General features: G+C 37.1%; 3 protein-coding genes across 3 annotated transcripts; 2 read left to right on the top strand and 1 right to left on the bottom strand.

Moving 5' to 3' along the window:
* The first annotated feature begins 249 nt into the window (after positions 1-249).
* LOC120266334 (U-box domain-containing protein 19-like) lies at positions 250-2,609 on the top strand. Its single transcript, XM_039273956.1, has one exon. It carries the CDS (start codon positions 271-273, stop codon positions 2,347-2,349), a length of 2,079 nt encoding a protein of 692 aa, XP_039129890.1. The 5' UTR covers positions 250-270; the 3' UTR covers positions 2,350-2,609.
* Positions 2,610-11,406: 8,797 nt separating this feature from the next.
* Positions 11,407-15,256, top strand: LOC120266608 (probable xyloglucan endotransglucosylase/hydrolase protein 33). Its single transcript, XM_039274249.1, has 4 exons — positions 11,407-11,872; positions 11,949-12,049; positions 13,934-14,142; positions 14,711-15,256. The coding sequence occupies exons 1-4, from the start codon at positions 11,638-11,640 to the stop codon at positions 15,123-15,125; spliced, it is 960 nt and encodes a 319-aa protein (XP_039130183.1). The 5' UTR covers positions 11,407-11,637; the 3' UTR covers positions 15,126-15,256.
* Positions 15,257-17,024: 1,768 nt separating this feature from the next.
* Positions 17,025-19,884, bottom strand: LOC120267858 (protein STRICTOSIDINE SYNTHASE-LIKE 10-like). Its single transcript, XM_039275533.1, has 3 exons — positions 19,578-19,884; positions 19,206-19,478; positions 17,025-17,609 (listed from the first exon to the last, which is right to left on the bottom strand). The coding sequence occupies exons 1-3, from the start codon at positions 19,829-19,831 to the stop codon at positions 17,129-17,131; spliced, it is 1,008 nt and encodes a 335-aa protein (XP_039131467.1). The 5' UTR covers positions 19,832-19,884; the 3' UTR covers positions 17,025-17,128.
* Between the last annotated feature and the right edge of the window lie 3,401 nt (positions 19,885-23,285).

The raw sequence follows: 23,285 nt of genomic DNA, 5'->3' as shown, positions 1-23,285 counted from the left end.
GTTAGTAGACCCCACTCCAACACGAATCACAAAGTCCATGTCACCACAAGCGCGCGACAATTCCCCGCCCGTGCAGGCAAGACCACTTCCCAGCCCGCCATCCGGGAAACACCCTTCCTCCTGCCACGTGTCCTATTCTCTCTCCAATCAGCCTGCCACGTGTCCAACCTCTCTATCTCTCTCTCTCTCCCTCTCTGTCTTTATATAACTATCTTGTAACGAACTCCCCCAAAAAAACTCAAAATCGAAAACACGATTCCAAAATCCAAAATGAAATCAGAATCATCACAACGCCGGTTTCTCTCTTTCCCGGCAGTCCACCCCTGCGAAGCCATCTCTCCGGCGACCCTTCTCCGATCTCTCATCACCCTCGCCGGTGACATCGATGGCTTCCGCTCCGAGACCTTCACCTGCCACCGCCGCAGTGCGCGTGAAGCCATCCGCCAGGTCGGCGCCATCCTCGAGTTCTTGCAGGACATCTCCTCCTCCTCCTCCTCCTCCTCTCTTTCCAAATCCACTGTTCTGAGCTTCTCTGAGCTCCATGTCACGCTTCAGAAGATCAGGCTTCTTCTTGGTGATTGCTCGAGCCGTGGCGCCAGACTCTGGCTCCTGGTGCGCTCCGACCGCGTATCAGGCGAGTTCCGGCTTCTCATCCGGTCAATTGCGACGTCTCTTGATGTTCTCCCGTTGGACTTCGTTGATTCGTCACCGGAGATAAAGGAACTGGTTCGGTTGATCTCTTGGCAGGCTTGGAAGGTTCCGATCGAGACTGACGCCGATGATGAGCGCGTCGCCGGTATGGTTAGATCGATTATGAAACAGTTCGAGCACGGGTATGCTCCAGATACGGAAAACGTCGAAGAGGTGATGGATCATTTGAAGATCAAGAACTGGGCGGAATGCAACGAAGAGATCTCTTTCTTGGAATCAGAACTCTTCTCCTGCGAGGACTCCATTGATGCCGGAGTACTCAGTAGCTTGATGGCATTTATGGTGTATTGCCGAGCCGTTCTTTTTCATTCCGATTCCGATTCCGATTCCCGGTCCGGCATTGCTAATAGGAGGAGCAAACAGAGTACTAGATTTCAAAAAGATTCCTTGCTCAGCGATATCAATCTGGAGGATTTGAAATGCCCGATTTCTCTGGAGTTGATGACTGATCCTGTCACGCTCTCCACCGGCCAAACATACAACCGTTCATCAATCAAGAGGTGGTTCGATTCTGGTTGCCTCACTTGCCCGGTCACCGGCGAGAAGCTCACCAATGCAAATATGATGGTACCCAACTCCACTCTCCGGAAACTGGCGGAGCAGCTTTGCCGAGAAAACAACATCCAAACCAATGAATTAAACAATAACAAAAGAGATCTCTCCAAGACAGTGAAGCCTGGCGGCTCTGCCGCCGCCATAGTGATGAGAATGACTGCCTCGTACCTTGTCGACATGATCTGGACTTCTTCTAGTGAACAAGTTAAAGCTAAAGCTGCGTATGAAATCCGGTTGTTAACAAAATCCAATCTATTTAATCGAGATTGCTTCGTGCAATCCGGCGCAGTCCCTTGGCTACTGAAACTCTCTTCTTCATCCAATCCTTCAGCTCAAGAACACTCAGTGGCTGCACTTCTCAACATCTCCAAAGTGGAGCTTGGCCGCATTGCTATCTTCGAGAATGGTGGCCTGCTATCATTGCTCAGAGTATTAACTCATGGAATCAAGGTTGAAGCTAGACAGAATGCAGCTGCCATCCTTTTCTACCTCTCTTCCATTGATGAGTACCGAAAAGTTATTGGAGAAGCACCGGAAGCCATTCCGGCATTGGTTGATCTTCTCAAACGAGGAACATACAGAGGAAAAAAGAATGCAGTTGTGACACTGTTTGGTCTTCTCATTTTCCCCGGAAACCTCCCAAAAGTCATTGCCGCCGGTGCCGTTCCAGCCCTCATTAATATACTATCAATAGAAAAAGAAGACCTCATTGATGACACCACAGCTGTTCTAGCAAGGATTGCAGAGAAACCAGAAGGAGCTAAAGTGATACTGCGGTCCTCTGCTCTGCCATCAGTAGTACAAGTTCTCCGATCATCAACTTCAAGGTCCGGCAAGGAGCATTGCGTTGCATTGTTGCTCTCTTTGTGCCACAATGGTGGAACAAAGGTTGCAAGGCTTTTGGATGAATTCACTACACTAATGCCATCACTGTATTCACTCCTCACTGAAGGTTCTCCCCACACTGCTAAGAAGGCAAGAGCTCTGCTCAACCATTTGCATCACTCCCATGAAGAAAGCTGCCCGGCTGGTTCGGTTCCTCCACAGTATCAACAAGATCAGTGGTCTGTTTCTGCACAGTGACACAGATACTGATTTCTCCCACTCTTGCATACAAATTAGACATTCTTTTTCATTCATCAGAGACATTTTAGAATTCTGAAGGTATATATGTATGACGTTCTAGCTCGAGTTTTAGAAAGAGCTGGAAAGGTTTCCTCGTGTACAGAGTTTGTAAGAAATGTTTCTTTTTTCTGAATTTTGTTAGCCATGGGAATAATGATCACTGTATTCATCGACTTTGTATTATGCATGGATTGAATAAAAAGAGTACATTACAATTCTTCTCTATCTCTTTTATTTATTTTTATTTTTTTTTATTTTGTTGGGTTAGGTTGATTAAAAGCATATAGAATATCAGAACTATTCAAAGTCTTTTGCTCTTCATCATCAAGCTCTAGGAATTCATTGCCCCATGTTTGATTCAAAGGGTAGCTTTGAAAGTTTCAAGCTGTTTCTCCTTGTCTGTAGTATCTTTATGGGTTTGTGTATCTGTAATCCTGAAACATTGTAGGAACAAAGTAGAACTTTGGCATGAACAAGAACTATACAACCAGCTACATGACATAGATTTTGACTGCAAAACAGTTCTATATATGTATCAGTTACCCATATATATTACAATAGCATGGTAACAGATATCAGTCACTGGATTAACATAGAATCACAGGGTAAACTTCAGAGAGTCCAGTCTTTGCGTACCATTTTGCAATTAATTCATGCTCAGCGTTGTAAGGTTAAAGCACAGTAATCAGATTGCAAAACAATTCATTGATTCATATAAAACCCTCTTTTTTTTTCTTTTTTTTTTTTTTTACAAAATAGACAAATAATTATTCACATTATTCACCATATATATATAAAGAGATTCAATCTCCTAATCTCTTATATGAAACTCAAATGCGTTATTGTTGGACTGTACCAATATTAGTTAATATAAACCTTTTTCATCACCCCAAATTGGACTTCTACGTCCTTTTAAATATATACACTCGATTAGGTAGACACATCCTACAATTAATTCCTGTTAACTTTTTGAAGAGATGTTCATATGTGCTTTTAATCCTAAGAAATACAGAGACATATATATATATATATATACACACGCACATGAACTAGAGATTCATTAGACATGGAAACTTATAGAAATAGAGACTAAGATGACTCTAAAAGCCAAAAGAAAACATACACACAATGATACCGGAGAATATATGTCACAGTTTTCTCAAGCTGTCAGCTCTTCCTCTTCAGGTGAGTTACCTCCGTTGAAGAGAATGGAGAAGCGTAGTGGTTCCGGCCTCAATGCCGGTCAGTCTTCTCTCGCTGGATCTAAGAGGCCGAGATCCCGAAAGATACGTCCTGTGGTCTTTGCTTTAGGAACACCCACAAAACCGTGGAATGTTGACATCAAATAGTGTGCATGTGTTGTGCGTGTGTTGGCCATATGGCCGCTCGCTGTCCGGTGGTGTCGAGGAGGAGCCCACATAGGAAGAAGGTGCACGTTTGATCCAAGCGTGTTGGGTTGCAAGTGGAGTCGTCAGGTGCTCCGGTCGTTGCAGAGGTTGACTTGTCTCGTGGGGTAGCGAGGAACCAGCAGGTCAACCCGGCTTCTCTCTGGATCCCTTACCATCGGAGACCTCAGAGCTGCGAGAGGAATTGGCAAATGTGGCAGAGTTGACTCTTGTGGAGGGGTTTGTTAATGAATCGAATCTATTGGCTGTTATCCCCTCCGTTATCAACATGACCTTGGCTGGCCCCATTACACTGTTAAATGCTTGCTCGTTCTTGCTTCCTTTGTCAAGCAAGGAGGAGGTGAAGGACCTTTGTAAACTAGGGAAATCTAAGATCGTGACGAAGGATGGCCCTTGTGTGATCATGGTCACTCCTTGGTCTGCTGAGATTGGAGCGGTGGGGAGAGCTACGGGAGAGGGACAGTGGGTCCTAATTTAGAACTTGCCGCTCCATGCTTGGTGTTGGCGAGTAATCTCGGAGGTTATTCGCCCAGTGGGAGAGCAAGTTGCGTTGTCGCAGGCGGTACTCCCCCATAAACAATACTTATTGGTGTTAGTGCGGCGTCGATTGGGTGTCTCCTTGCCTATGGAGTTGGATTTCAGTATGGAGATGAGAAGATATAATGTGCTCTTTACTGAGAAGCGTGCGGAAGCCCCGGTCTTTCGTAGGGATCTGGGATACTATGTTATCGCACCAAGAGAGAGTACTGCTGGGGAGGGAGTTGCTTTGGGTGACCGGAAGACGAAGGAGGTGGAGCGGCGACCGTCTTCTGGTGCTTCCACGAGTTCGGTTAATAATTCGATGGTTGAGCCTTGCTCCCATCTGGTAGATAAGCGTAACAAGGTGACTCCGTCCGACCACGCCGATGACGAGAGTACGGTTGGGTTACCGGCTACTTTGTTAAAGGTAACGTCGGTGGTGGTTGAGCCTCGCTCCCACAGTGGTGCTGATGAGTGTCCTCTGTGCGGGGACTGGTCTGCAGGACTGATGGTTCGTCCATTATCTCTGGGAAGTCCGGTGGTCGTTTATTGGCTCGGTCTCCCGAGCGCCGCTCGTCAGAGGGGGCAAGGAGTGGGTTTTCGCAGGGTGCGAAGGATATACGTGTCGAGGTCTGGCTCGCTCGTTCATGGGAAGCGCTGGACCACGATAACGAGAGGACAGATGGCAACGTCGGGTTGGCTGGGGGAAGTGCGGTGCAGGTTAAGGAAAGGAGGGTGCAGGTTAAGGATTCCAGAGATGATGCGGTGCAGTTTCAGGAAAGTGAGGAGCAGTTTAAGGTTAAGAATTTGAGCGGGAAACCATTGGTCCACATTAACGAAGGAGGGGGCCCAGCTAATGGCTCACTTAAGTTGGTGCTGGACCACGTTAGTGAAGTCAGCGTTGAAGATCCTCTGGTTAACGTGGCTGGGCTTAATTTGGAGGTGGGCCGCGACACGTTTGTGGAGCTTAATGATCCAGTTATCTTGTGTGAGGTGGGCCAGCAATTGGGCAGTGCTTCTCCTTTACTTGTTCCTGATTCTGTTGAGAAATATGGGCCGAACAGAGATGCTGGACAGGGGTTGGTTACTGATTTGAAGATTTTGGGCCATAATTCAGCCCAGGGTTCTCACACAAGGATTGATGATGAAAACCACCATAAGCTCTATGGTGGTTTCAGGGACAGCTCTATGGTCCCTAAATTGGCACCACCATAAGGTTATTTTTGGAAGTTTTTTGCAGTGGTTTCGGCCCTTGTCCCAGGATCTTCTTCAACTGAGGTGGGGGGTAACTGTGACACTGACCTAGTGGGTGGAGGGGATGCTTCTGAGGCTCACTCATCAGATAATTCGGTACAGGACATGGAAGGTGACTCGGATGATTCTGTGTCCGAATTTGAAAGGAACTTAAGGAATCTCCTGCCATGTTTGCATAAGGAAAGTGCAGCGGCTAAGATAGGCAAGCGGCGGGGACCAGGAAAAGTGAATGGCAGAAGAAACCATCCTCGAAGTTCAATGAAGAACCACCTAAATCGGCTAAGAAAAAAGGTGTTTCTGGAGCATGTGACAAAGGTACTAGCTCGAAACCTTTATTCATTGCCGATTGGTCTGATGCGTAAATTGCTAAATACTGTAATGCATGTGGTATTTCCTTTTCTGATTCTGCGAATAAATGCATCAACCATATTCATTTTTTAGAAGTGTCTCGTTCTTCATGTCCTTTGGGAACCGTGGCGACCTCTGTGGACGATCGGGAAACTAATTAGTTGTCAATGAACTTAGTTAATTGGAATGTTAGGGGGTTGGGATGGCCGTCTAAACGCTTCTTAGTTAAGGACTTTCTTATTATTCATCATGCTGAGGTTTGTTGTTTACAAGAAACTAAATTGGAGGAGATCAGTCTAGCCACCTGGCGGGAGATTAGTGGGAGCCACCTGGATCAGTTTGATTTTGTGCCGGTTAGGGGATCGGCGGGAGGTATTGCTGTTGGTTGGAACAATGTCCTTCTGACTGGTATTCTTACTATGCAAGGGGAGTTTAGTTTAATGATGAAATTTTGCTCTAAGGTGACTAATCTTACCTAGTATTGTATGGCGGTGTATGGGCCAAACGACAGGTCTCGAAAATGTGCTTTCTGGGAGGAGGTGAGGTTAATAAGAGGATCTTCTTTGGGCCCATGGGTGATTTGTGGAGACTTTAATGCTATTTTTGATGTGGGAGATAAATCGTCGGGCAACCCTAATATGGAGGATATCTATTGTGCCAATTCCCTTATGCACGATTTGGGGTTATAGGAGCCGCCTGCGACGGGTAGAAGATTCACATGGACGAATGGTCGAGAGGATCCTATCTGGGTCAAATTGGACCGGTTCCTGGTTAACACTGATTGGATGGCTTGCTTCCCCAGAGTGATTCAAACTTGTCTTCCCAGGCTGGGATCCGATCATGTGCCGATTAGACTGGAAGTGGGGACCTATACTTCTAATCCTCGGCCTTTTCGTTTTTAATTGGCCTGGACAACTATAGAGGGGCTTCAGGAATTGATTCAATTATGGTGGTCTGATATGTCACAGGTGGGATGTGGGGCTTTCATCTTTGCTAAAAAAATCACGAGGGCTAGGGCTAAGTTAAGGCACTGGGATAAGGTTAACTTTGGATCAATTAAACTCAAAAAACTGGCCTTGATGCATGATGCTGAGGGCCTGGATATTATCAAGGAATCGAGGAGGCTCACTTCGGCAGAGATTTGCCAGGAAAAAGTTCTTTTAGAGAAATTGGCGGAACTAGGCAAACAAGAAGAAATTTACTGGAAGCAGAGATCTAGATTGCAATGGTTAAAAGAAGGGGATGAAAACACAAAATTTTTTCATGCTGTTGCAAATGGTCGCAAGAATCGCAATTTCATTCCTCAGCTGTGAAATGGCGAGAACACGCTTGTGTCCCCCCGTGAGATTGGTAGAGTGTTTGCTGATCTCTTCAAACTTCATTTTGGACATAAGCGCCCTTCGAGATTCAGAGTGGACTTACATAAATTGTTCGCGCATAAGGAGTCTATGGATCTAGAGGATCTGGAATGGCCCTTCACGATTGAGGAAGTTAGAAGAGCTATATTTGACCTCGGGGGTGATAAAGCTCCGGGCCCGGATGGCTTCCCTATTTGCTTCTTTAAGCAAAACTGGGATACGATCAATGAGGATCTTTTTCGTCTTTGCGAAGATTTCTACTTCCTTAGAGCTAATCTGGAGAAGATAAATTAGGCCAATATTGCCCTTATTCCTAAAGTGGATGCGTCGGAGTCTCCCAGTGATTACAGACCTATCAGTTTAATTAACTCGGCGCTGAAGATCTTGTCCAAATTACTGGCCACTCGGCTCGGTAAGGTTTTAATTGATCTGGTGGAACCTAAGCAGTCGGTTTTCCTCAAAGGTCGGTGCATTCTTGATAGTATTTCCACTGCGGAAGAACTGCTTTTTAGCATTCATAAGCATCGGGCCTCTAGTCATGTTTTAAAAGTTGACTTCTCTAAAGCTTTTGACATGGTGGATTGGGACTTCCTTTTTGATTTATTGCAAGTTAGGGGTTTTGGGGATAGGTGAGTGGGATGGATTAAAAGTATCTTGTTCTCTTCTAAGGCTTCTATTCTGATTAACGGTTCCCCAAATGGATATGTTCGTTATCAAAGAGGTTTAAGACAAGGAGATCCGCTGTCTCCCATGTTGTTTGTGCTTGTCATGGACTCTCTTTGCTCAATGTTCACCCACGCGATTAGATCCAAGGTTTTGATTGGGGTGCTTTTAGGGGACTTTGGGAACAGATGTAACCTGCACTATGTAGACGATCTGCTAGTCTTGACTATGGGTGGCCTTGAGGACTTGAGGGTGATTAAGCTGATGTTATATGTCTTTGAAGGGATGACTGGGCTAGCGATGAATTTTTCCAAAACTTGTCTTTACGCTTCCGCCCGAGACTCGCTTCCAGATTCAGCTGTGGCAGATATCCTCAGCTGTGCTAGAGGGAGTCTCCTGGTTACCTACGTGGGCATCCCGATCTCTGGTAGAAGGCCTCATAGGCAGGATTGGGAGGAGCTCATAATTAAGGTCAGCATACGGCTTGCCTCGTGGAGAGTGCGATATCTGTCGCTCGGTGGATAACTTACTTTGGTTAACTCTGTCCTTTTGGCGATTCCTACATATTGGTTATCCATTTTTAAGGTACCTTGTTAGGTCATAAAAAAGATCAATAGGATTCGTAGAGATTTTTTATGGTCAGGAATGGACATTGACCATCCTAAATGTAGACTGGTTCGCTGGAAGAATCTTTGTCGCCCTCGCGACCTGGGGAGTTGGGGAATCTTAGATTTGCAGTGTTTCAACCAAGCCTTACTAGGCAAATGGTGGTGGAAATTCATGTCTGACGCGTCTTGGTGTGGGGCGAGTGTTATACGTTATAACTATGGTTTTCAGCGTTGGAACCTGTTCCCTAGGCTCTCAGGGAGGGTCTCCTTCTTTTGGAAAGGAGCGCTGAGTTGCCTCCCTGCTCTAAGAGGATGTGTGCTACAAGGAGTGAGCTCGGGGATGGAGTCCCTTTTTTGGAAAGATCGTTGGATTAATGGTTGTGCCCCTATGTTTATTTGGCCTGAGAAGTTCAGTAGGACGAGTGCACCCAATGGTACGATCCGTGATATGCTGTCCGTTTGTAACCAAGCCCCCTTTTCGTCTAACCTTGATATCCAGAATACCATGGCTCTGCTATAGAGAACGAATAGGAGTGGGGAAGATAGGAAGTGGTGGAGGCTTACGGGAAATGGTATTTTCTCGGTTAAATCGTTTTATAGCTTCTTGATAGATGGTGGGTTGAGGTGCCCTATTGCGCGATTTTTCTGGCATAACTTATGCCCCAAAAAAATCACTTTGTTCAACTGGCTCGCTTGGAAAAATAGAATTCTTTCTCTTGATAATTTAGCGAGAAGAAGATGCAACCGACTCCCTACTGCCACCTGTGTTATGTGTAATGTCGGACTGGAAATGATGGATCACCTGTTTCTCCAGTGCTCGTTTGCTAAACAAGTATAGGACTACTTTGTGCGTCTCTTCTAGCTCCCGGAGGCTCCTATATTCATGCATTTGGTTTGGGGTTCTTAGCGTTCCTCGCTGAGGAATGATTGTCGAGAATTGGGGAATCTAGTCGTTAAAGCAATTGTTTGGAATATTTGGATTGCTAGAAATGACTGCATTTTTAATGCTAATTGTTTGTCTGCACATGCTCTTGCCATTAAAATTGATCATATGCTATTATCTTGGTTTACTTCAGTTGTTGAGTGGTCTAGAGCGAAGTTGGAAGCCCCCGCTGATGCCATTCGCCGTAGCCTGTTACTTGATGGACCTTGGGTGGAGGCGATAGGAGGAGTGTTGCCTTCGGAGGAGTCAGGAGGCGCTGTGCCTTCTGAGGACACTTTGGCCCAGTCCACGGGCTAGTTGTTGTTTTTGTGCAGGCGCGGTGTGGCGCCTTTTTGTCAGTTTGTTGTTCCTTCTTTCTTTTGTTGTTTGCCTGCTTGTACTGTGCCACTTCTTGTGGATTAGGTGATGGTCCTTTGTTCTGTTATTGTGCCTTGACTCGTCTGTGTAGTTAAGGCATGTGGGTCTTTGTACTTGTTTCTTTTTTCTTAATCGAAGTGGTTTATCCACCTTTAAAAAAAAAAAAAAACTAACATAGATAATATAAGGTCAACCTACCCCCTGAGAAGTAGATGGCTCTATCTCACAGGGTTCTAAAAACCTGTGACTTGACTATGCTTATTGAATCCTATAATTATATTCGGCTCAGGAGCCATAGAAACCCACAAAATAAATATATGATTAATTTTGTCTGGTGTGATGGATATCTATGTTCATGTGGAGTTAAAAACTGTGATTATTTCAAACCATTCAAATATTATAAAGCTATTATTCTTTTATAAAAAAATAATAGCTTTAGTAAGGAAATCCTAAGTTTTCTTTTCCAAGATGAGCGGAGGAGCGTATACAAGCGTCGGCGGAGCAAGTAGGAGTGGGGTCTGCACACACAAGGGCGCTAAGACCACTCGTACACAATCACTACTCACACTCCCAAAAATGTGCCATCACCTATTAAATTTTTTTAGTGAGCTTTAAAAATTTTTTTCAAAATTCTCATAGATCACTACAAAAACTAGGCAAATCTGACAACCCAAATAGATGGCCTTAAAATGCCCAAATTCACGAGGTAAAGAGGCACACAAGGAAAAGATGATAACTCCATTCAATTATCAAGTGGCAGAGAATGCAAGCAGTAATTGGGAGTCCATTGCATCCCCTAATGCTTGGGTTATCTACAATGAGAATTTTGTTATACCATGAATAAATTGTTTTCAAGGAACTTTGCACACTTTAAACTGCAGGTTTATTGAAAACAAAAAAAAAACAAAAAAAACAAAAACTTTAAACTGCAGGGGTTCCTCAGCATATAGACTTCCATCAATGAGAAACAAATAAAATGACATAAACTAAAAAACCATAGCTGGATCTAAATTTCATCTATTGTGATCATCCTCATCTGATGGTGTGACAAAGATTCTTGAGCCAAGTTCACGGCTACGTCCGAGAAGGGACAATATACTTTATTTTCAAAAAATTACTTTTTTTATTTATAAATTATTTTTTCTTAATAAGAAGTGGATAAACAACATATGCTTTGTAAATAAATTAGAAAGTGACATCTTCCTTTACTTTGCCTCCCTGTGAGGTTGTAAAATCACTTCAATATAAAAATAACCCAAATGAGACTGTGACCATTACATAGATAAAACATCACTTCATCCGTGTCTCCACTCTCCAATCATTTGAACATGAAATGTGAGATTTCACCATGGATTTCACACCACTTTTAAACTATAGTTTTTTTTTGTCCAGAATGACACCCGCATCTTAAAACTTCAAACTTCGATTAAACTACTGTAAATTGTTATTATATATATATACAGTAAACGAATTTAATTAAAGGTGACAGAATAATCTTTCTTTTCAAATAGTCCTTGAGTTCATACACATACTTTGCATAAATTTGGGCAAGAAGTTGCAGCTGTAAAACATTAAAGAACAGCCCATGCACCATTCCCTACTAACAAACCTCAACCCATGTGCCACCCCTGAAGCATGTCTTGTAATCCAGCCCATTTTAGAGAGGGACATCAACCAGCCAAGAGAATAACCCTGCACCTGCAGCTCTCCCTATTCTCCCTATTATTATTTATATAAATACCACTATTCAAACCTCTTCTTCTTCTTCAATCTCAAGATTCTCAACAAGTATGACCATGTCTCTCAAATACAACTTCTTCTTATTGATCTTAATCTCTTTTTGTTTCAGCATCACCACTCACTCTTTGCAGCATGATCTTACTCCTCCAAATAACCTCCAACACCTCACTAATCTCTTCCCTCATCTCTCCTTTAACAAGAGTTTTTCGTATTTTTTCGGCAGCCAAAATATTCAAATACTTGATAATGGCTCCTATATCAACCTTATTCTCAATAAGGTTTCAGGTACATAGTTTCATCAGTTTCATGTTTCATTGCATAGCTTGTTTCTCAGAGAGCTTTTTTTGTGATTAATTTATAGGGTCTGGTTTCAAGTCACTAGATATGTATTACTATGGCTTCTTCAGTGCTAGTATCAAGCTTCCTTCCACTTACTCTGCCGGCGTTGTTGTAGCATTCTATGTAAGTCCTCCTCCCACTTATTATTAATTTCTTATCACTATTTTAAGCTGGAAATACTAGTAGTGACAGTTGCATATCATTTAATAAATTAGCAAAACTTTATGGTCCAAAACTTATGAATTTGTTTTAATCTTGTGATCTTGTTTTATAACCAGAAAATACATGAAAATTCTTGAAACTAGTGCCATTAATTCTAGTACTGAATGCACTTTTTATTGGATTCCAAGTTGACTGTTCTTGCAACAACACATTTAACAGTTTTAATTGCTGTAATAGCCACCCACCGGTCATTACGTACTGTATAATTAGTGTCATTGATGTAACATAGCAATACATTATAAATATGCATTAAGATTTACATTGAGATCTGACAGTACACTCTCAGATTGGAGGCCTACTTTTTGGAAATAAAAAAACTTAAATGAATGTGTGGGTAAACTTCATGTTTCATGATGGTAAATTAAGTCATGTCTCATGTTTTCACCATTGCTTCATTGGTACATATATTTGGCTGTTCTAGTTAGTTATTCCAAAATCATTTTAGTTAAGTAAAATATTATTATATTTGTTTTTTTTTTTTATGATGTGGTCTAGCCATATTTTTATTTAAGCTTTAGCCATATTTTATGAAAGAATTAAAATTTTAATTCTTCGGTACGAGAATCATTCATTGAGTAGATGGTTATTATTTAAAAAAAAAACTTTCATGAGATTTATGTTTACAATTGTGGGTTTTTTTTTAATCATTTGGTTTATTTCTATCATTTAGACATAATAAAAGATCTTTGCTAGAAATGAGACAACCCCAAGTCTTTGTCATTCAAATGCTTGCGTGGGGGCATGAAGATAAAGTTAATGGGTTTGGGGACTTTCATTCCAGTTGTTGGCACAAGTTGTGAATGGGACATCTTATAATTAAACATTTTAGGTTTGAGTCTACTAATTAGGAATTTTTTGTCATTTAGTTGGAAAACTAGGCGATCAATGATTGGTTGTGGGATCACTGTAGGTCATCCATTTTTTTATTTGTAAAAAAAAAGTTAATTAGATAAATAAATATTTTTAATAATTTCTTTTAAAATTATTAATATTGAATATATATCATTAATTAAAAATAATTTTAAAATATTTATTTTGATTACATAACATTTTCATATACAAAAGTTTCCCTTCACACAGATTTCAAATTTTCAAACCTTAATTTAATTTTTTTTTCTAAACCTTTCTGATAAATATTTCGGGTAACTTTATTCAAAATAATAATAATAATAATAATAATTCGGGTTTTTAACTGTAAATTTACTAAATTTTCTCAATAATTTTTTCTATGTTTTTAAATATAGAAAAAGTTAATAATACATTTTTTACCATCATTACACCATAAAAGTTGGTATTTTTTTTCTTATAAATTGAAAACTAAAAAGTCAGATTCTATGATTTGTTCATAATTAGAGTTGATATTTTATTTTTCTTCAAAATTGAAAACTAAAAGGTTGGATTATATGATTTGTTTATAATTATAAAAAAAATTTATGCAAACATTGTCAGTTTACTAGGTTTTAACTAATGTATATGATTGAATGCATTGGATCTAGAGGAGTATTATTGGCAAAGTTTTTTTTGTAGAAAAAAAAAAGTTTTTTTTTTAGATCTTTTTCGCCCTAATGTACAGCAAACAAGCTCACGAGATGCTGCTACATTGATATGAAAAAGCTTTTAAAGGACATATGCAATCAACCAAACACAATGTCTGTTTGTGTGATATGATGGTGTGGGTTATGGCATATTGGCATAAATGCAAGAACTCATGGAATTATTGAATGAATGTATATATAAACGTTTATATTAAAAAAGAATTTTTTTCTTTTATCTTTGATACATCAGATGTCAAACTCAGAGGTGTATCCAAAGAAGCATGATGAAATAGACATTGAGCTCTTGGGACATGAAAAGAGGAAGGAATGGGTGCTTCAAACTAATGTGTATGGAGATGGAAGTGTTTCAACTGGCAGGGAGGAAAAGTTTTACCTCTGGTTTGACCCTTCTCAACAATTCCATGAATACACCATCATTTGGAACCCCCACCATATTGTGTAAGCATATTTCTAACCCTAAAAATTATACATACCATAGAATTTATATTTAAGTTATATCTATCTATATATCTATATATGTATATATCTATATCACCACAAAAAGAATAAATTAAGGCATTAATTATGTAGTAAGGGTAAAAGATTTTTATATTTAGTAAAAAAAAATATATTAACTGATTTAGTAGTATCGATTGTAATAAACTCACGAATTAAATTACTATTACTTTTTTTTATATATCTTATGATCATGTTAACTTCGTAAATAAAATAAATATTTTGTTAATAAAAATGTTTATTAAGAAAATATATTTGTTATAATAGTGTTTTAGTAATTGAGATATTAAGTTAAACATAGTTTTAAACAAATTTTAAATTAATTGTATTATTAGGCTATGGTGTTTGGGGTGCATTTTGATCTATGTATTTCAGAAAAGAGGATTATGGTCATGTACTATGCTTATAAATTCCATTTTGATCCGTATTATTTACATAGTATCCCCATGATAATTCTTTTATTTTTTTAAAAAAAATACTTAATACTGAGATCTACATGTTATATATATAGGTTTATGGTAGACAATATTCCGGTAAGAGAAGTGAACCATAGTGAAGCCATGTCAACAGCATACCCTTCAAAGCCTATGTCAATGTACTCAACCATTTGGGATGGATCAGATTGGGCCACACATGGAGGAAAGAAACCAGTCAACTACAACTTTGCACCATTTATTGCATCATTCAAAGAAATGGAAATGGAGGGTTGTGTTTGGAATCAATCAAATAGCAGTAATTACAATTGCTCAAACAATAATGGTGATCATAGTGTGCCAATGGGAATTAATCCAATTGAAGGAGAGCAATTTGTGAAGCTTTCTGAAGAACAAAAGATGGGAATGAAGTGGGTTAGAGACAAGTTCATGTTCTATTCTTATTGTAAGGATCTTAATAGGTTTAAGATTTTACCACCTGAATGCAAGTAGATCAAAGAATTTAATTATAGTGGTTAACTAAACATTGTTGGGAGTTTATGTATTTGTTCGATTATTTTTAAATGTTGTAATAGTCTATCTTTTAAGAGAAAAGAATTTTGAGTCATGCCAATAATTATTTGCAGTTACTTGCAATTCAATATGTAAACTAACTCAAGGGGCTTTTTATATATATATATATATATATATATATATATATATATATAAAGCCATTCTCTATATTTGGCAATTCTTCTAAAAATCCTCAATATACTGTAATTAATTAGAACCTCAACGTTTATATTAAGGTGTCATTTTATTTTATTTTATTTTATTTTATTTATTATTATTACTATCATTATCATTATTATTATTATTATTTTGATAATATGAACTAATCATTCTATACACGTTTTTTTATTATTATTAGGCAACAATCATGCATTAAGAGAAAGTCAAATCCTCTACTTTTTATATAAGAGTCAAATCTCTTACAATTAAGTTATTGCCACTGAGACATGTTTATGACATGATATTTAAAATAAAATTATTTTTCACCTCTTTAATTTTTTTCCTTTTTTCTTTCAATTAAAAGAATAAATTTTAAAAAATTCAAAAAAAGTTTGTGAATAATAAAGTCACAAATTGAAAATATTATAATAGATTAGAGTATTAAATAATTAGTTTGCTTTAGCCTTTAGTGCATATTATCTAAGGTGTCAATTTTGCACTAGCTGGCCTAACCCAATGGATAAGGCATTCCATTAATAGAGGATGCCCAGGCGCACTATGGGTATGTGGCTATTTGTCAATGCACCGGGTCTAACAAGCTGGGTTCTAGACATGACACATTCACTCTCATATAATAATCAGGTGTTTAAAACCCACTTAATGTACAATAGGCAAACATACATTTTACGTAGCAGGTGACGAGAGTCCTCTTGTGCACAAGATACCATAAAGAATCCTTGGTGTGGAAGTGGGTTTACAAACTTATCACCATGTCACCAGGTGGGCTAGGACATACGACTGGACAATCAATTTCCGGCTTTACACTAGCCCTAAGTATTACATTTGTCGTATTTGTCAAATATGTATATATATATATATATATATATATATATATAATTTACATCTTCTATGAACGTCCATAAATAAGAAATCTATGGATGTCCAATTATCAGCCGTTGAATCAAAATCCAACGGCTGACATTGATAAACAGTATTACTGTTCATTATACTATTCCAAACAGTAATTACTGTACATATTTCTGTAGTAACTACTGTTTATCAATATTAGCCGTTGGATCGAAATCCAACAGTTAATAATGGATATCCATAGATTTCTTATCTATGTACGTCCATAAAAGATTGGTCCTTATATATATATATATATATATATATATATATTCTTTAGGGTTTTATTTGAAATATATACACATATTCTTTTAAGGGTTTTTTTTTCAAATTTATTCTCATTTAAACACTAGTTTCTATAAAATTTCACTTTTACCTTCTAGTAATGGATGACCATACACACTTTGACAATCGCTTGAAGAACAGGATGGAGAGTTAACATTAAGATCACATCAATTTTTTTCAAAAAAAATATTTACAAAAAAATTTTAAGACAAATAGGGAGTATAAAAGTTCCATACATAATTATAAATTCTAAAAATCCAAGAAGGTAGAAAATAATCTTAAAATATGTGGTCTCATATTATAAGACTCAAACTTGACCTGTACCAAACTCATTTGGATAAAACATGAGAATTTCAATGAAACTTCCATTGTAATTTAAAAACACCCCAAAATGCTTAATTACTGAAATTGATTTTTTTAGAAGCGAAGACCTTCATATTTCCAAAAAGTCAAAAAAACATATTACTAAAGCATTTATTCCATTACCATTCAGTCTAAACAAGCACACTGACCACTCACAAAAACTAGAATTAATTAAAACCATTCCAAATAAAATATAACTACAACACAAACCCTAAAAGAGCTCAACCTAATTAATTCTTATAAACACCAACGTAGGGCATAACCACAGACCCAACCCACAAAGTCCCATTGCCCTCCTGCACCTCACTAATGGAAGTCCAAACTCTCCCTTTCAACACCTCCAACACTTCACCATTTTCACTAAACCTCATTCCCACAGGGCGCTCAAAAGACCAATCAACTCTTCCATTAACCTTTTCTTGGTTTAGGGCAACCCAAAACTCACCTTTAGGGTTCTTCTTGATGTTATCAGGGTACCCAGGCAGTTGTGCAAATATTTCTAAGGTGCCTGTTTTGGGTCCTTGAAGCCAATAACGTAGGAGTCTGCATCTAGTGGTCTCTGCCACGATGAGAAAAGTGTTGTCTTTGTTTAAGGCCACCCCATTTGGGAATGCAAGCCCTTTTTTTAAGACTGTCACTAATTTGCTTGTAGGGTTGTATTTCATTAATCTCCCTGTTGCATCGCCTGCTATCACTGCCAATATATATTCTCTGCCATAAAAATAATTAATTAAATAATTAATAAACTTAATTAAGTTGTTAAGAGTGGCATGCAAAGATTGTTAAGCTTGTGGTGATTTTTGGGTTATTCTAGAGTCATATATTAATTTTTTAGTGAGTTTTAATAAATTTGAGAATAGGATCTTTACCCTGCAATTAAAGGGAAAAAAAACAAACAAATCTAAGTGAAAAAGTTAAGATTTCTAAACCTTTTTTGTTTTTTTGTTTTTAAAAAAGTTTTTTTTCCTTGCATAGTCCTGTTTATGAAATGAAAATACCTAGGGATCCCTAACAAGTTTCATAAGAAATTCAAGGTCCCTACTACATTCTAAATAACTAATAAACTCTAAAGTTATTACACAGATACTTGTCTCTCCTTCAATTTTTAAAATTACTATTTTATCCCTTTTTTAAAAAAAATTCTCAACTACAAAGCTCAAAGAAAGTGAGCTCAACTAACCGTGAGAACCCTGCATATGACTAGGCCAAGCTCACATAGCCCAATGCCTTAGCACAAAGCCAAATGGGCCTCATAGAACTCACCCAACCCGAATAACCTTAACTTGTAGCTAGGTGAGCCTCAGTGAGTTCGCCTAGCCAATAAACAAGCTCCAACTACGAGAAGCCTACTTGTGGCCAGGGTAGGCTTGCCTTAGCCTCGATAAGCCTCGCTAGAGCTATTTATGTTCATCCACGGATCAACTCTAGTCATATGGGCTTATCGAGATTAGGCGTGAGTTTATTGGTAAAACACCGGGAGAGAAAAGAATAAAGAGAAAAAAGAAAAAGTAAATGTAATTTTATAAAAAATAATTATTTTTTAAACCAGAATTATGAAAAATATGTATTTGACATTTTCAAGGCCTATATTGGCTATTTGTTATGATATGTGTAACTTTTCTTTGGGCCTCATACATCACTTAATAAAAAAAAATTATATATTGGTATAAAAATGATATTTGTTTGTATGCCCTATAAATGATTGTTATTTTTTTTATACTTCATCCTATAAAAAGCAACCATAAAACAAATTATTTTGATTATTTTACAATTTTTTTATGTGAAACAAAAGATACTATATGAATATTTATAGTTATTTAATTATCCAACAGCATACTCTGTTTTTTGCATATGCATCTGATCTGATACATAATAAATACTATTGTGGTCATTAATTGCAAACCAAATTATGAAGTAATTAACACCCTCATGAGTCTCATTTATGCTACTTGTTGGGATTCTATCTGAGTTAAATAGGGGATTCAATGTTATATTTAATTCGACAACCACCAATATTTTCTCATCTTAAACATTTAACAAAAATACTGAGAATAATCATGTCATGTCATGCTACATCAGCTATAATTTAGCATCAAATGAAAAATATAACAATACTCCATTTATAAGCTGATGACCTGAATCAGATACAACAATTAATGATTCAGTTGGTGCACTTGGGTTTTAAGTTTTCATATCACAAATATTAGTTAATTTCTTTAATTTGAGAATAATGAAGAAGATTTTCAAAGAGCTAACAGCAATAATAAAAAGAAAAAAAGAAGAAAACCATAAATTAGAATAATTCACCTTCTTTGGAAATGAGTACTGCTATCAGTGAAATAAACCATGCCATTCTGTTGATCAACATCCAAACCATTAGTGAACCCAAATGGTTGATCATCAGCAGAAACAGCAACCTGTGCCGCCTCTCCTCCCTCACGTCCAACAGTTAATAATCCAAAATAAGCATCAGTGATATAAAGATCACCAGTGCCTTCATTAAACTGCAACCCTAATGGCCTCCCACATTTACTCTCTAAACTTACATGAAAATATTTTATGTTATCACAGTCACTTGTCCTGAAAATTCAGTAATTAAAACCATAGTAAAAAATTCATAAGATATTATCTTATGTATAGTTATATATGTATCTGTATTATATACATATATAAATATACCTGATGTTTGAAGTGGTGGCAAACTCTTGCCAACCAAGACTAGAGCCTCTCCATTTGAGTATACGGCCATTGGAGACGCCGGTGTAGGGGCCTTCGCCGACGGCATCGAAGGCGATGCTTTCGGGGCCAAAAGCTGATGAGAGGATGAGCTTGTCTTGGACATGGAGGTTGACAATATCCCTTTCAAGCAATGCAGAGGTTAATGGGTTTTCTAGTGTGAAGAAGATGATGAGAAAGATGGTCAAATTCTTCATTGCTGGTGTTTCAACTTCAAAAGGCAAAAAAGATGAGAGAGCTTAGTTGGAGGTATTCTTGAATGCTTTGCAGGTACTGAGAAGCATTGACATATATATATATATATATATATATATATATATATATAAAGAGCATGAGAAGGAGAAGGAGGAGGTGGAGGAAGAGGACGGTTGGTAGGTGCTGACAATTGTATTAAATTTCGTCAGACAGAAGAAATCCAAGGAACTTGCTTGGATCATGTTCCATTATATATATAATGTTATTTATAACTTAATTGTTTCCGTGATGGTTAATGTAACATTTAAAAAATTATAGTTTCTATATGTTCATGTAAATCATTTATATTTGTCAATATAGTTATCATCCTGTTATTTTTATTTATATATAAACAATGAAACTTAGAAGGTAATAAAAGATCAAGATTAGTAGTAAAAACTACTACTGCTACTCCTCCTCCTCCTCCTACTACTACTACTACTACTACTAATAATAATAATAATAATAATAATAATAATAATAATAATAATGGTATAACACTTTTCTCCCTAATATAATTTCAATGATGGGCATTATGTCCAAATAGCTTAATTTAATAAAAAGAATTTAAGAAAATGAACAAATAACTTATCTCAACAAATACTGCATAAAAGATTTATTTTTTTAATGTAAAAAATGGTAATATATCTTTTTTATAAATTTATTAATTATTATTTTTAATTACTGAGGCATACCAGTAAATATGCATATGGTTTATATATAATTTTTAACAAAATATATATTAGCAAATAAAAAATGTCATGGTGTATATCAATATATAATATTAAATAATTGAGATTTTTATGTACCATTTAGTCCAATCAATATTTAGACATTATAATTTAGATGAAATTAATGTACTAACAGTCCTCAAATTATACAAGAAAATGTACTCTGGTCCATGAACTATATCATTATATGCAAATTAATTATTTCATCTAACTCTATTGCTGGCATGACAATAATTCTAAATTAATGATTTTTTTATTTAATAAGTGCATTTTTCAAGTGACATGGTACTAACATGGTAGTGCCATGTCATCAATAAACCATGCCAACTGCAAAAGCTCTTCAATTTTAAAAAAATTAATTTTATATATTGATTGGCTGGTTATAATGTATCAATAGTCCATGGACTTCAAATATATATATATATATATATATATATATATATATATATATATATATATATACTTTGGTCCCAAAATTATACTATTTTCAGTCAGTTGGCCCCTCAATTATACCATCATGTGCAAGTAAGTCTACCTTTTTAATGTTCAGTGATTATCACACATTTTCATCTAATAGTTAATGTTTGAGAAGCATGTAAGCAAAAAGATCTAAAACATGTGAGTGAAAAACTTATGCTTCCTCATTGTTTTATACTTTTATTTGGATACATAACACATGCATGATCAACAATGTTAGTTTTAAGAAAGTGGATAAAACAATGTTCATTTTTGACTGACAATGAGTACAAATATATTTACCTAAAGTTAAATAATTAATTTACTTAAAAAGCCCAATGAATGTCTAAAAGAATTTGCTATTTTATTGATGTTTTCATTTTTGTACCGTGGTTTATTTGTGTTGTTTTATCCATTTTTGACCTTACAAGGGCATTCAATGCAAATAGCATAAAGAATTAATAAACTGCACATATTGGGTGGCAGCTGTTATCACATTATCACCAAATAAGTCAAAGTAAATTAGAAACATAATTTTCTTTTAAATTAATACTCTGATGTTTAAATTTTGCCAACATCAATGGCTACAGTTATTTTTAATATAGTTAAGAGTATTTTAACTACATACATAATATATGTGCATATATATACATGTGAGCATATACTTATGTCTCATCAAATTTTTAAGAAAATTCACATGTCCTACAAAGAATTATTAATTTATAATTAATTTTAAAAAATTAATAAACATTTTCAGTTGACTTGGCTGCTTAGTGATATGACTTTGCTAACAATGACCATTGAGTGCATATTTTTATGCTTAGAAATAGAGATGTCAACTGGGAGGAGATTCATCGAAAAATATATTTCCCGGTCTCCGGCCCTAAAATTATACTCCCATCCCTGAACTTGGCCCCGAACCTGAATACGGGGAATTTTTTTTTTCGTTCCTGTCCTCACGGAGATTTTTTGGGTTCAAAGATTCTATGTCAAATATTAATAAATTAAAATATTTATTATTATTTAAAATAAAATTTATAAAATATTTATTAAAAATATCATAAAATTTTTTAATAATTGAGAAACTCATTTACAAATACAATTTTACACAAAATACCAACATACACAACACCAATAAATTATTTGTAAAATTTAAAAAAAATTTAAAAATACAATATAGTTAATATAAGTTTAAGATTTTATTTAATTTTTATACTAACGTTCATTTAATTATTAATAATTTGCTAAATAAATAAATATATATGTGGGTTTTTTTTTCAATTTTTATTTAGATATTTGTAACATATTTTATATATATATATATATATATATAATATTTTTATACTCAATTTTTATTTACTTATAAATAAAATCTCAACTAGATTAGGGCTTTAGAAATCGAAGCTTCTTTCCTTAGGGGGGAAGGCTCACACTGCTAATCTCTATACTAACTGTCATTCCCACCTACTGGATGTCGATCTTCAAACTTCCTCGCTGGGTGTCGAAGAGCATTGATAAGATCAGGAAGGATTTTTTGTGGTCAGGTTCGGAGCCCTAGTAGCGAAAAATCAAATTGGTTAACTGGAATAGGCTTTGCCGATCAAGGGAACAAGAAGGGTGGAACATCCTTAATATTGAAACTTTCAATGTTGCTCTCCTCAGAAAATGGTAGTGGAAGCTCCTCTCGAGAAGAAGGTGGTGCGGAGATGCCATCTTTCATGAAAATTACTTCAGTAGGACGCCTTACTGGAATCTTTTCCATAAGCAGAGGGGTAGAAGATCCTTTCTGTGGAATGGAATTCTTCACTCCTTACCTACATTTAGGATTAATCTTGTTTCTTCTGTGGGTGATGGGCTACCACCCTTTTCTGGCTCAACAATTGGGCGGAGAGTCGTGTTCCTGCTGACATTTGGCCTCACCTTTACCGGTCAGCTAGCAACAAAGAAGGTACAGTGAGAGAGCTGTTTGAGACGTCTGGGGGCCCTCCGCTGGGTGACTTCCCTCCAATTAGAAGGGTAATCGACAACCTCAGGTCTTCCTTACCCATGGCTGCTGATCGTAGGCATTGGAGTTTATCCTTGAATGGGACTTTCTCTGTTAAATCCTTTTACAACTTCTTGAACGATAGAGGACTATGTTGCGGCTAAACTCCTATCATCTCAAGAGTTGCTATCCTAAGAAGGTTAATCTTTTCAACTGGTTAGCTTGGGATGATAAGATCTTGGCATT

This window comes from Dioscorea cayenensis, chromosome 8 (assembly GCF_009730915.1).
Source record: "Dioscorea cayenensis subsp. rotundata cultivar TDr96_F1 chromosome 8, TDr96_F1_v2_PseudoChromosome.rev07_lg8_w22 25.fasta, whole genome shotgun sequence".
NCBI classification, from domain to species: Eukaryota; Viridiplantae; Streptophyta; class Magnoliopsida; order Dioscoreales; family Dioscoreaceae; genus Dioscorea; species Dioscorea cayenensis.
This window is presented reverse-complemented; position numbering and strand designations above follow the sequence as displayed.

Coding starts and splice junctions, on each gene's coding strand:
- LOC120266334 (XM_039273956.1), top strand. CDS start 271: ATGAAATCAGAATCATCACAACGCCGGTTTCTCTCTTTCCCGGCAGTC.
- LOC120266608 (XM_039274249.1), top strand. CDS start 11,638: ATGACCATGTCTCTCAAATACAACTTCTTCTTATTGATCTTAATCTCT. Junction 11,873..11,948: donor TATTCTCAATAAGGTTTCAG/GTACATAGTTTC, acceptor ATTAATTTATAG/GGTCTGGTTTCAAGTCACTA. Junction 12,050..13,933: donor GCGTTGTTGTAGCATTCTAT/GTAAGTCCTCCT, acceptor TTGATACATCAG/ATGTCAAACTCAGAGGTGTA.
- LOC120267858 (XM_039275533.1), bottom strand. CDS start 19,831: ATGAAGAATTTGACCATCTTTCTCATCATCTTCTTCACACTAGAAAAC. Junction 19,479..19,577: donor GCCACCACTTCAAACATCAG/GTATATTTATAT, acceptor CTGAATTTTCAG/GACAAGTGACTGTGATAACA. Junction 17,610..19,205: donor AGTACTCATTTCCAAAGAAG/GTGAATTATTCT, acceptor TTTTTATGGCAG/AGAATATATATTGGCAGTGA.